This window comes from Cynocephalus volans, chromosome 6, assembly GCF_027409185.1.
Source record: "Cynocephalus volans isolate mCynVol1 chromosome 6, mCynVol1.pri, whole genome shotgun sequence".
NCBI lineage: Eukaryota > Metazoa > Chordata > Mammalia > Dermoptera > Cynocephalidae > Cynocephalus > Cynocephalus volans.
Window position 1 is genome coordinate 64185369 of NC_084465.1, and position 12071 is coordinate 64197439.

General features: G+C 38.8%; 1 protein-coding gene across 2 annotated transcripts; it reads left to right on the forward strand.

Annotated features, from left to right (window-relative positions):
* The first annotated feature begins 310 nt into the window (after positions 1-310).
* Positions 311-10669, forward strand: CLDN12 (claudin 12). Of its 2 annotated transcripts, none has more exons than XM_063100118.1 (4): positions 311-357; positions 1807-1895; positions 6403-6509; positions 7385-10669. In XM_063100118.1, the coding sequence occupies exon 4, from the start codon at positions 7418-7420 to the stop codon at positions 8150-8152; it is 735 nt and encodes a 244-aa protein (XP_062956188.1). In that variant the 5' UTR covers positions 311-357; positions 1807-1895; positions 6403-6509; positions 7385-7417; the 3' UTR covers positions 8153-10669. The 2 variants fall into 2 exon arrangements, with proteins under 2 accessions (XP_062956188.1, XP_062956189.1); XM_063100119.1 differs by having other exon boundaries at positions 315-398.
* The last annotated feature ends 1402 nt before the right edge of the window (positions 10670-12071 follow it).

Sequence of the window (12071 nt, forward strand, 5' to 3'; positions counted from 1 at the left end):
TTTAACAGTTTTCGCTAACGAACCTTCTTACAGGGCAAGACACACTTAATAGGAAATATTTACTTCGGTACCCAACTCAAACTATTTTTAGTTTTGTCTTTTTTCTTTAACCTATAACCCAAATCTAGAGGAACATACCTGCAAAGGAACTCTGGGAAGGGAAGAGAAAGGGAGGAGGTGGATTCTGGGAATTGTAGTTCCAGCCATCCGGGGCATCCGGCCGGGGCCGGGGGGGGGGGGGGGGGGGGGGGGGGGGGGGGGGGGGGCCCTGCCTGCACTCCCAGAAGCCTCTGGTGCGGCAGGCAGGGAAGGCACTTCCTGGGACGCTGAGAGGGACGCGCTCCGCTCCGGAGGCACGTAAGTGTGGGCGAGCGAGATTCCCTGCCTGTAAGAAACGGGTAGGTTTGGTCGCGAATGTTCCGATTTCGGGGTCTTTTGCATAGTAGTTGAGGATTTCAAGTAAAGTAGCTAAATGGAGGGGAGTCCGGGGCATTGAAAAACGCTGAGCCACATTTGTGGACGTGAAAGTTGAGGGAGGAGGCATTTGGTAAAGCTTTAAAAGATTGTTTTGCACCCACGAGTATGGAAGTGTGGAGGTGTGTTGCCGGAGCAGCGAAGCGCTGGAGCTTGGCTGGCGCGGGTGCGGTGTGGAGCCGCTAGTGCTATTTTTGAATAAGCAGCTGATGCTGGTTGTGTAATGATGACCTGCTCGCGGTTCAGACGCACTCAGTGTCGCAGGGATGGGCTTGCTCCGAGAGCGTCAGCAGCCGCCGTTGCGGTCTCTTGGCAATGGCTCCAACCAGGAGGGTTTTCTTCTGCCCGCTCCGATGCTCCTGAGCACACAGCTCTTAGTGAGGGAGGGGGAGAGGAGCTGGGGGATGCAGGTTGCCCTGGAAGCTTGGTTTGCTTTCCTCCGAAGCCCAAGTTCTGCGTTCCAGGCAGAACTGGAAGGGGTCCGTCACCACGTTAGAGAAAGGCCAGACTTGGTGACCCCACTTAAAGTCATTGCCCAGGTATCCAACTGTGTGTTGTTATAAAACCATTTCTTCTGACTGTGGAGTGAGCAATTATGCTTGATACAAAGCCAAGAAAAGTAGATTTGGAAAAAAGAAAAACTCGATTGACATCTGCCTGCAAGACTGTTGCAGACAACATTCTGTGTGATGATCATAATTGGGCTAGCGATAAACGCCTCAATCCAGGATGCTCTCAGGCGTTTACAAGCTTTCATTCTCATCCTACCTGTTTGAGATAAATAGCATTTGAAGAGGAAGTTGCAGATGTGTAGAGTAGATATATGGTGGGTTGAGCCACTGGTGGAACTATAAACTCAAAAAAGCATTCTACTTGCAAATTTAAGCATGCACAGTGCAGATCAACTTTGCCTGGTTTTGTCAGTATCCTTTTAAAATGTATAAAAGAAACAATGTGTTTCTTTTCCTTCCAAGACAACTGCACAGTGTTTCCTCACCGTCTTTATTCTTTCACTGTAGTCATGAAAAGGATGTAAAAACTTCATTGAATAGTGAGCATATATTTCCAAGACAGTAAAGTGATTTTTTTTTCCTTAATTCTATCTTCTCAAATAACAAAACGAGAGTTAATTTCTTTTTGTCTGTATCTTACATGTAAATAATGTGCAAATTTAGGAATAAACTGCCTTTTTGAAAAACTTACTGCCCACTTTTTTTGGCATTACATTTCATTGGTTTTAGATTATTACTATTGTTTCTAATTCCACCTGAATTCAAAGTCAGTTTTTGAGAAGTACTATATTAATTTGGGGCATTTTTCCTATTTCTTTAGGCCCAGATCACACAACTGTGTGTTCAGATGTGCATGTGTTTATTCTAAGTTGATTACAGCTGTTTTAGAACTATAAGGTACCTCAAGGGGTAAGTACGTCCTTTGATTATCTTATTTCCCTTCTTCCTGCTACCATATATCAGTCAATAATGACACTTTTTTCTCTTGTTTAACAAAATAAAAATATAGGATTGATCTCTTTTGTGAGTGCAATGATTGATGACTTACAGTTTTTAAGAAAACTCAAATTATAGGTAGAAGGGACTGCCGGTGTTACCATCAAGAATTAATTTAGCTGCTATTAGACATGTGATCACTTATTCCTTGTAATTGTCCCTGAAAAAGAAACAGTAGTGGGTCTGAGAATTCCTAAAGCTCTTAGCCATATTTTTGCTCCAACCTTCTTTGAACTCTTTTTGAAACAACAGCAAATATATCCTTTTGAAGATATTTTTATTCAAAATGATATCTTCGATAACATTTAATTGTGTACCAAATTTTATCCATCAGCTTCTCTGAAAGTCAATGTGGAACAGATACTCAAATGACAAATGTGAAGAGGTTGTTTTGAAAGAGAGTCTTTATTTGATTTGGTCAGAAACTACTCCAAAGAAAATGCTCTTTCATTATTGTATATGACTATAATTATCTGTGGTTGTTTGCTGAGAGTCCAGAAGAAAAGCATTTTCCTAGTTGAAGAAAGTAAATAAGCCTACTAATAATCATTACAAATTTGAATTTTTACCATATTCTGTTTTATAAGGGGCTTTGTTATTCATCATCTAGCAGCTATTTTGGAGAACATTTTATAGATTAGAAATTTGAGGCTCAGAGGACATAGGTGACTTGCCCAGTTTGTAAATGATAGGTTATGACTGGTATTTAGGTCTTTGGTCTCCTAGACAACGATACCAAGCTGTGTCACAGATCAAAACAACAAGCCCACACATCTATATACAAGTGTATGACCCAGCTCAAAGCTGTCACACAACTGGTGTTCATGAATGCTCATCACATTTGTTCAAGTGTGTTCTTAGCCTTTCATATTTTCCACAGTCCCTAATTAGGGGTTTTCATATGGCAAAAAGATGGGGTTTTTCCTCTATTGCATTAGGAAATATATAAAGGCAAATATAATAAATTATTTAGTTTTGACAAGCAAACATCAATTTGATATATTAATCACTCTTAACAAAGATGGGTATACCCAATATATAACTACCGATTAAGTTGAAAACAGAAGAATCAACACAGGCATAATTGATTGACTTTTTAACCAGTGTTGAAGTTAACCAATGTTGCCAAACTTAGATATGTGTTTCTTAGATATGTGTTTCTACAGTCTATATATAAGTATCTAGGAATGGTCTCATTTTTCCTTATTGCATGTTTCTGGGGGAAGAAAATGAACTTTGTTTAAAAAAAAAAAAAAAATGGGAGAGACTTTTGGCCAATAAGGAGTGGAAAGCAAGGGCACAGTATAGAAGTAGCCTGAACACAGGAAGGTATGAATTGTCCCAAAGGAAATGAGTGGAACTTATACTAGAGCAAATTTATAACTTTCTCTCTGTATCCTGACCAGATCTCATATGGACCACTTGTTTGTTTGTTTGTTCATTCAAGAAGGAATTGAGTGACTTCTATGTGCCAGTGTTGGACACAGTGAACAAAACAGAGGGGGCTCTGGTCTGGATTTCAGAGTCTAGTGGGGAAGAATACTGAACAAGGAACTATAAGCATGTTCAGTGTTACCAAAGAAAGATATAACCTGGGGCAGGGGGAAGGGTAATGATGGGGGAAGAGAGGGGAGGCTTAGGGCAGGCCTCCCTGGGAAGTAGAAAGATGAATAGATGTTAGCAAAGCAAAGAATAGGATGGGATTAAGAAAGTTCTAAGAAGAAGGATAGCATTAGGGAAAGCCCTTAACCAAATTAGAAAGTGGAAAATTTGGGAAGTTAAAAGCAGTATGGCTACATAGACTGTATTTTGTGAGGTGGGAGAGTGGCACATGAGAAGGCTGAGAATTCAGCAGGAACCAATTGGTAAGCGGTCAGGAGGATTTGAAACTATAAACTTTGTTATGCAGGAAATAAGAAGGTATTGAGTAGTAAGAAATGGAGTGACACAATCAAATTTGCATTTGAAAAAATTATTCTGGATTCAAAGTTATTTGATATAGCATAAGAGTAGAGGTCTTTTTACCCTCTCAAGTATGGACAAATCCTAATCTGGAAGTCAGCATTATCTTTCACTTTTAAAAAAAAAATTTTTTTATGGCAGTTGACCAGTTCTGGGATCCAAACCTGTGACCTTGGTGTTTTAAGGCTGTGCTCTAACCCACTGAGGTAACCGGCCAGCCTCCTTTCACTTTTAAAACACTAAACATATTTCTTCGCCCAATTATCCTATAAAAAGTTACTTTATCCCTCTAGTGGAATATATGACTTCTTACCAAATCATAGGTATGTGGAATTAAGAACGGCATAAAAAGTAAAGCTGCCAAACTAAGCTATAAGGAACTAGACATTAATTCCAGCACCAAGGTTGAAATTTAACTTAAGAATTGAGTTTAATAGTATTTCCCTTCTGAAAAAAAATGTCACGGTATCTTTGTTGACTCTGTATAAATAGGACTTTCAGTCAGTCCCTGAGATCTGAGCTAAGAATGCTTTATCAAAAGCAATTTCAGAGGAATGATATAACCCTTGTATTGATTTGATGCAAGATATAGTTAAACACAATAATGAAGTAAATTCTGTCCCACCTCTGTTCATTAATGTTGTTTGATGGTCTGTAGGCTAAGAATTACAGGAATTTATTTATTAATAATAAAGTTATTCATCCTGGTTTTTTCTCATTCCATTTGCATTGGAGGAGTCAAGGCCCTTGATTAGAGAAATATCAATTACATTGAAATTCCAATTACTCCAGAGTTCCCTGTCTCTGAAAGCAAGAAGGAATTGTGATTGGGTTAGGACTTTGAGTGGGTTACCTGAGGGAGTTCTGAAGTTTTGAAAGAAACAGAGGGAACTTTTTCTTGTGTCTTTACAATGTTGATCAAGTCCTTCTCCATTGTTCAATCTTTCTTTAACTCTGGATGATGCATTTTTATGAAGAAGTACCTTATTAGTTCACTTTGTTTAATGCCTAACAATAATCACTTGATATGTGATAATCATACAATTGACTCACCATCAGTGTTTTGAATTTGCATAAAACAGCATATTCTTTCCCTCAGTCTGACCGTTAACACATTGGAAGCAAGGTCCAGATCTCAGTGGTCTCCGTGTCCTTCCAGGGCCTAACAGAGTGTTTTGCATATGCTAGATACTCAGCATCACAGAAATACTTGTCTAATGAATGCTTGCTCACAAATAGCTGCTTTCTTGTCCAATTTTACATTACCAGGTGCCTACCTTTGTGAGTTACTGTGATCTTGGTACACAGCCCACTACTCATTTATTCAGATAATCTAAGAATGACTTGCATGCCAGGCACCGTGCAGGTTTCTCACAGTATATAGGGGAGAGAGGCAAATGAGCAAAAACCAACAAGGGGCTGAATTCTGGAGCTTGGCATCGTTAGTAGCCTTTTCCAATGTAAACATTCTCAAATCCACACTAGAGTTTCCATTGCTGGACCAAGGTATTTGGTTGCTAAAATTAAGCATGACAGTTTTTCCCAATTCACATGAAAAAAATTAGTTAGAACTATAATTTCTTTGTTTTGTCTTTTCACTCATAAAATTTTCTTAATTGTTATTTCTCATAATACTGACAGAAGACAACATAATAAACAAGTAGTAAACTAATATTAATGGAAAAACTTAGAAATAACCATATTTAACTTGAGGACTTTTAAACAATGTTCTCTTGTGCTTAAACTCTGATTTTATATTGCATAGACACACACATGTGAATATATATGCCTGTACACATAGGCATATATTTTTTGCTAATAAAATTATTACTGGTCCATATGATTGGATTAAATGTATAAATAACATATTGTTTTCTAAAGAACGTTGTACCCTCCCACTGGAACACATATGAGAATCACATCCTACCCCATTTCCTATCATTTTGGTCTTGGTCTTTCTGACCCTGAACTCCTGGGAATGCTACTCCACTGTCTTAGCAGATAATATTTGATTCTGTAAAGGATGATGGATTCTCTAAATACCTCCGTACTGTCTCCGGAAATAAAAATATTCTCGATCTTGTGCTTTTTTATGCTCTGACCAAAAAAAGTAAATGTGCTACCTTATTAAAGTGGACTGTTCTGTTGCCTCATAGGGGGTGTGACAGAAGGCAGAGAAAATGGTGCTTTGAGAGTGAGTTTCAAGCCCTTGAAGATATTAAAGCTGGATAAGATAATGGGGTTTTTTTTGTTTGTTTGTTTTTTGTTTTGTTTTGTTTTGTTTTTAGTTTGGCATATACAGAAAAGGAGCACAACTTTTTAATTTTGGGTGAGAGAATGGACTGGCTACTGTTTTCTTTTCCTATAATAGCATTAATAGAGGTAGCTTGTCATTACTTCAAAAATATTTGCATTCATCTTATATGAGCAGTAATAGTATAACTAACTCCTGTTATAGATTTCCCTGAAAAGCATTGGAATCATCTTGAATCAGCAGGAAGTAATTGAGCAGAGTAATTTCAGGGACCTTTGTTCTCATGCTTTCACTTGACTAACTCATCGGAGGTGAGTCCATTTATGTTTTATCATTTTCCAGTGTGCCTGGTACATAGGCACGAGATCACTTTGCTTTTTGTTATTTAACATTCTTTCAGCAAATGTTCTTTGAACTGCTCCAGCACTGAGCTGGTCACGGAGTGCTAAGCTGACACTTGTGTGGCACTTAACAGTGCACCAGGTATGTCTTAAGCACTTATTATATTACTGAGTCCTTATAACAACTTTGTGAGGAAGGCGCTGTTACTTTTTCCATTTTACAGATGAGGAAAATGAGGCACAGGGAGGTTCTGTAGCTTGCTGGTAAGTGAGGAAGTGGGGATTAGCACCCAGGCAGTCTGTCTCAGTCACTTCTCAACCACCTGCTGTCCTGTAGTGCTGCTTTCCCTGCACCTTTGTCTTTTATGAACAGCCTTCATCTGTGCTGTGTGCTAGTCTCATTTTACATTTGTGCAAGCTTTGAGGCAGAATTTATAGTGTTTATAGGTCACAGATGGTTGAGAAGTGCCTGTCACACAAAAGTGTTCAATACACGTGTGTTGAACGAATGATTATTGACAGTCAAGAGAATTTTAGGTGTGATGTTAAGAGAATTTGCATTATTTTGATTGTTCCTCTGAATAGCTGTGAAGAAAAATACTGATGGCTAAAGATTTTAGTTGTTTTATGACCCAGTCAGTGATAATAGAGCATATGTGCATGCTCCTGTGCTCTGAGGTCACTGGCACATGTGTTTATATAAGTTATATTGTACAGAGAGGAAACAAGGAGAGTTTCTTTGTATTGACATTCCATCATTAAATGTTTTGCCTATTGGCACCACCCTTCCTGCTCTGCCCTCCTGTCATTCCTCATGACTTGTCCTCTTGTGTGTCACCCCCTAGTCTGACTGACTGTACTGCACGAGCCTGTCTGCCATGGGCTGTCGGGATGTCCACGCAGCCACAGTCCTCTCCTTCCTGTGTGGAATCGCCTCTGTAGCAGGACTCTTTGCAGGGACTCTGCTTCCTAACTGGAGAAAATTACGGCTGATCTCATTCAACAGAAATGAGAAGAACCTGACCGTCTACACAGGCCTGTGGGTGAAATGTGTCCGGTACGATGGGAGCAGTGACTGCCTGATGTACGACACTACTTGGTACTCGTCAGTTGACCAGCTGGACCTGCGTGTCCTCCAGTTTGCTCTGCCCCTCAGCATCCTGATCGCCATGGGTGCCCTGCTGCTCTGCCTAATTGGAATGTGTAACACGGCCTTCAGGTCCTCGGTGCCCAACATCAAACTGGCCAAGTGTCTGGTCAATAGTGCCGGCTGCCACCTGGTGGCTGGCCTTCTCTTTTTCCTGGCAGGCACTGTGAGCCTCTCCCCGTCCATCTGGGTCATCTTTTATAACATCCATCTGAACAAGAAGTTCGAGCCAGTCTTTACGTTTGACTATGCAGTGTATGTCACTATTGCTAGTGCCGGGGGCCTGTTTATGACTTCCCTTCTACTGTTTATTTGGTATTGTGCATGCAAATCTTTGCCTTCTCCTTTCTGGCAACCACTGTACTCCCATCCTCCCAGTATGCATACTTACTCGCAGCCCTATTCAGCGCGCTCCCGCCTCTCTGCCATTGAAATTGACATTCCAGTGGTTTCACACACCACCTAATGAGGAAATAGTTATTTGTTAAAGAAAACTTCTTGTAACCTCACATTCCCCTTGTGCAAGGAGCTTTTTTGGACCTATATACATTGTCCTCTGTTCCTGACTAGTTGATGAAGCCAAATTTGTATGTCCTGGTAGAATGAAGTGCTGCTAGTTTTTATGAGAAGTACATTGTTTTCCATGTGAATTATTCCTTTTATCTTCTTATACTGGAAGGATTTTTAACTTTCATATTGATATCTGATCAGTTATTTAAGTAGAAAGGACCTGTGTTGCAATCAAGGTGATTTAGAGCACTATGGTAAAGAATGATTGACTAACAGAAGCTGTTATATAATCTTTATGAATATTTCAGAGTATATATTGTTCTTTTTCTATAATACCATGAACTGGAAAATCGACAGTTTCAAATATAAGAAATTTCTTTCAGGTAAGGGTGATATTTTAACAGTGGTCAATAATCTACCAGCTTAAGGCTGTAACTTATTTCTCTCTTGGGGCTACTTGTATTGAATAGGCTTCAGTATATTGAAGATTACTTTCCTTTCTGAGTTTATCTTCTACCTCATGCCAGTGTTTAAAAATAAAGTGCATTTTAAATAATGTCAGAAGAAGACTAACGTTTAAAATATCTGTTAGTTATGGATAACATTTAACAGAATTTTTAAAGTTAATGGTTTCATAAATTGTATTATTAGAGTTAAAATGTGCCATGTGACAGGTTGGTGCTTTCTCTGAGGCAGAAAAACCTTTTTTCCAGTTATCCATCAAGTGGTACTCATGCCCATATACAATCTCTTAGTAGCTAAGAGAAATAAATAAAAAGGCAATAAAGTTTTGTTGTCTTTTAGACGTAAGTGCTAGGGGACAAGAGTGTCCTTCAGTGACATCAAAGATTCACTCTGGTGACTGCCTTTTGTTTGATGGGGGAAGTAATATATGGCTTTACCATGATCACATTCACCCTTGATTCATTTCCTGGCCCCATCACTGATTATTTTCTTGAGCATGTATCTCTGCCCAACATTTTAGTAGATGCTATAGAGGATGCATGAAAAGTATGAGATCTGGTTCCATCCACCAAGAAATTTTAATCTGATAGAGAGGATCAAACTTACTGACAATTAGGGAGCAGTCTGTCATCATTGACAGTTGGCCTTGACTTCTGAATCGTTGATGCAGGAATATATTTCAGCCAGAGACATGACTTTCTGGCAGACAGACTAATTGTACAATGCCAGCAGTACCCTGGACCTAGAAATTCAGTTTACGTCAGCTCATTGGGTCCTTAGGGCACTTTCCTTAGCCTAGATGTTCTAATAACGCTATATCAAATTCATGAGAATGGGCAGAAGTGGTAGAGAAATTAAATCATTCCCTTTCCACCTCTGAAAGGATGATAATATTAAGGAGGGAGGAGTTTTTAAAAATCTGTCTTGTGATGGGATAACAATTAGATGAAACCATGTTTAACTGAAGTGAACACTTAGAAATTCAGGTATATTGGGTCTTTACCCTTATGAACTTGGGCTGCTTATTAAATTGTGTGATTTGCCACATATTAGAACTATGTTCATAAGGATTTTGTCTTATTAACCATTACAGGGTTTACAAACAGTTGTATGGCGAACAGATTATTATGCCTCTTTTGCAAATCTGAGTATGATTCTGGTATTTTTGTAGATGTATGTGGTCCTTTTTTTTCTAATTCCAACACTAGTTTATGTATATAGCAAATAAATCGAATTGTATAATTTTTAAATGCCATCAGTAGAATGCATGCAGAGCTATGGTTTTTTAGTTATAGCTTCTGATTTTTTTCAGTTCTGATCCTTTTCATTCTTCTCAGATGTAGCTGAGTCTCAATCATTCCAAGACAGTGGCAGGTGGAATTTTGAGATTAATATTAATTTTTCCCCTTTGCTAATTAATTTCAGTTCCCTCTCTCAACAAACTTTAGTCCAGAAGGGTCAGAAATTCCACCATCCCTTTGGTCATTGTATAAACAATGTTAAAGAAAAGTAGACTCAGTCATTAAAGATATTAGACAGATTTTAGTCCATGGGATTGTAAATATAAACATTAAGCTTTCCTACAAGAGTCTTTTGGCTTCATAATCTGTAGCCTCAAATTAGTATTTATTGTGGATTCACTAGGCAAAAGAAACAGATGTTTCCTTATTGTCTTTTTCTTTAGTGTTTTAGATTTGCTATCAGTAGCTATTTTTTAAAGCCATCAAAGGAAAGCAAGTATTTACAATTCTTTTTAGTCACTTTTGAGCACTCATCAGGTTATCATTATGATGTGGGGTACATCTTCGTCGTCATTGTTAAGAGCCTGCTAATGTTAAAGGCCTTTTACAGAGCCAATTTGGAAAAAAGAACAAATGTGGTATGATGCACCAGATTTATCCATCCGGTGGAGCAAAGAATAAACCTGAGTTTACTTTACTTGTACATATACACTATAATAGATAGTGTGTTTGCTGTAAACTGCAATGTAAAGCCTCAGTAAAAGTATACTGTATTTCTTGATGTTTATTAAAATATGTATTTTTACAAGTTTCTGCTTCTTTTCTTTCCTCAGTGCTTTAAGGTGAAATATTTTTGAGAAATGTTTCTCAAGTGTATGTACATTGAAAAACACACAGTCCCATTTAAAGTCCTATAGAATAGGAGCCAGAAAGGAGTTGGAAAACATGGAATTATTATTCCAGAAGTGTCAAGATTGTTAGTAACAGTCTAGTAGTCATGATTCTGGGGTGGTCCTTGTACACCAAAATCCTCTTTAGAAAGATGGAATATATATTCATGTCTCCAGGATTTTGCTTTATAGAAAAAGGTTGCATCTTCTCAGAAAGAGAAGGCATTATTGATACTTTAACTGTATTACATCTAGTGGCCTTGCTCCAAGATTCACTCTCAGCAGTTCAAAGAGATACCTCTAGTAGATGAATCAAGATAACCAACTTAAATTTTTAAATAATTTTTGCCTCTCTTCTCATGCTCCTTTTCTTGCACTCACTCTCAGAAGATAATCTTGTGGTATGGAAGGTCCATGTGGGGGTTTTAGCATCAGGAGGCTGCTGTAGGTGGTGGGGTCCCCTAGGTGTGAGTGGCTGTTCTTGTTACCAAAGCAATAAATTGAACACTGATTATACTTGTACATGGAGTTTGAAATAGATATTAGGTACATTTGCAGTCAAATTGATCTGATACACATAGTGATTATGTTATGGTTACCAGGGACAAATAAACTATTTCTATAAAAAAATGTATCATTTGTTTTTATATAACAAATATATAATCATTTTTGATTATACAGCAAATACATAATCGTTTGTATCTGGGGTCAGCCCTTTAGGAAGAAAATACAACTGATAGTTTCTCAGGTGGGAGAGGAAGCCGCTGATTCTAAAGCTCGTCAGGCAGTGAGTTGACGAGCACGTCTGCCTCCAGTAGACTCAATAGCCAGATGAAAGCCTGTGGCAGCGGTTGTGAGGTAAGGGTTGAGAGATGGAAGTGGAATTGTACTGACATTTCACTAAATTTAATCTGATTGTTTTTCTAGTATCTGGCCAAATTAGATGGCTTTAGACTCCCAGAGGAGAGCCGCCTAAGGACACTGAGTTCCTTGGTTGGGGAATAAAAGATTCACAGAAGAAAATGTGACCTGGGTGGAGGGATGGCTCCCTCCCTTCTACGCTTTAGGTTGCATCTCTTCCCCCTCAGCCTGTACAGCTTTCAGGCACTAGGGCTGGGAAAGCCATAAATGCTGAAGTGGAGTAAGGAGCTAGGGCTCTGACAGGGAACAGCAGGAATTAAGGAAGTCCTAACACCTTGTGGCAAAGGAGAATGATCTATGGTTCCACTCAAGTGAAATACTGTGCCCTTAGAAGGGATGCAATGAAAGAATGATGAAC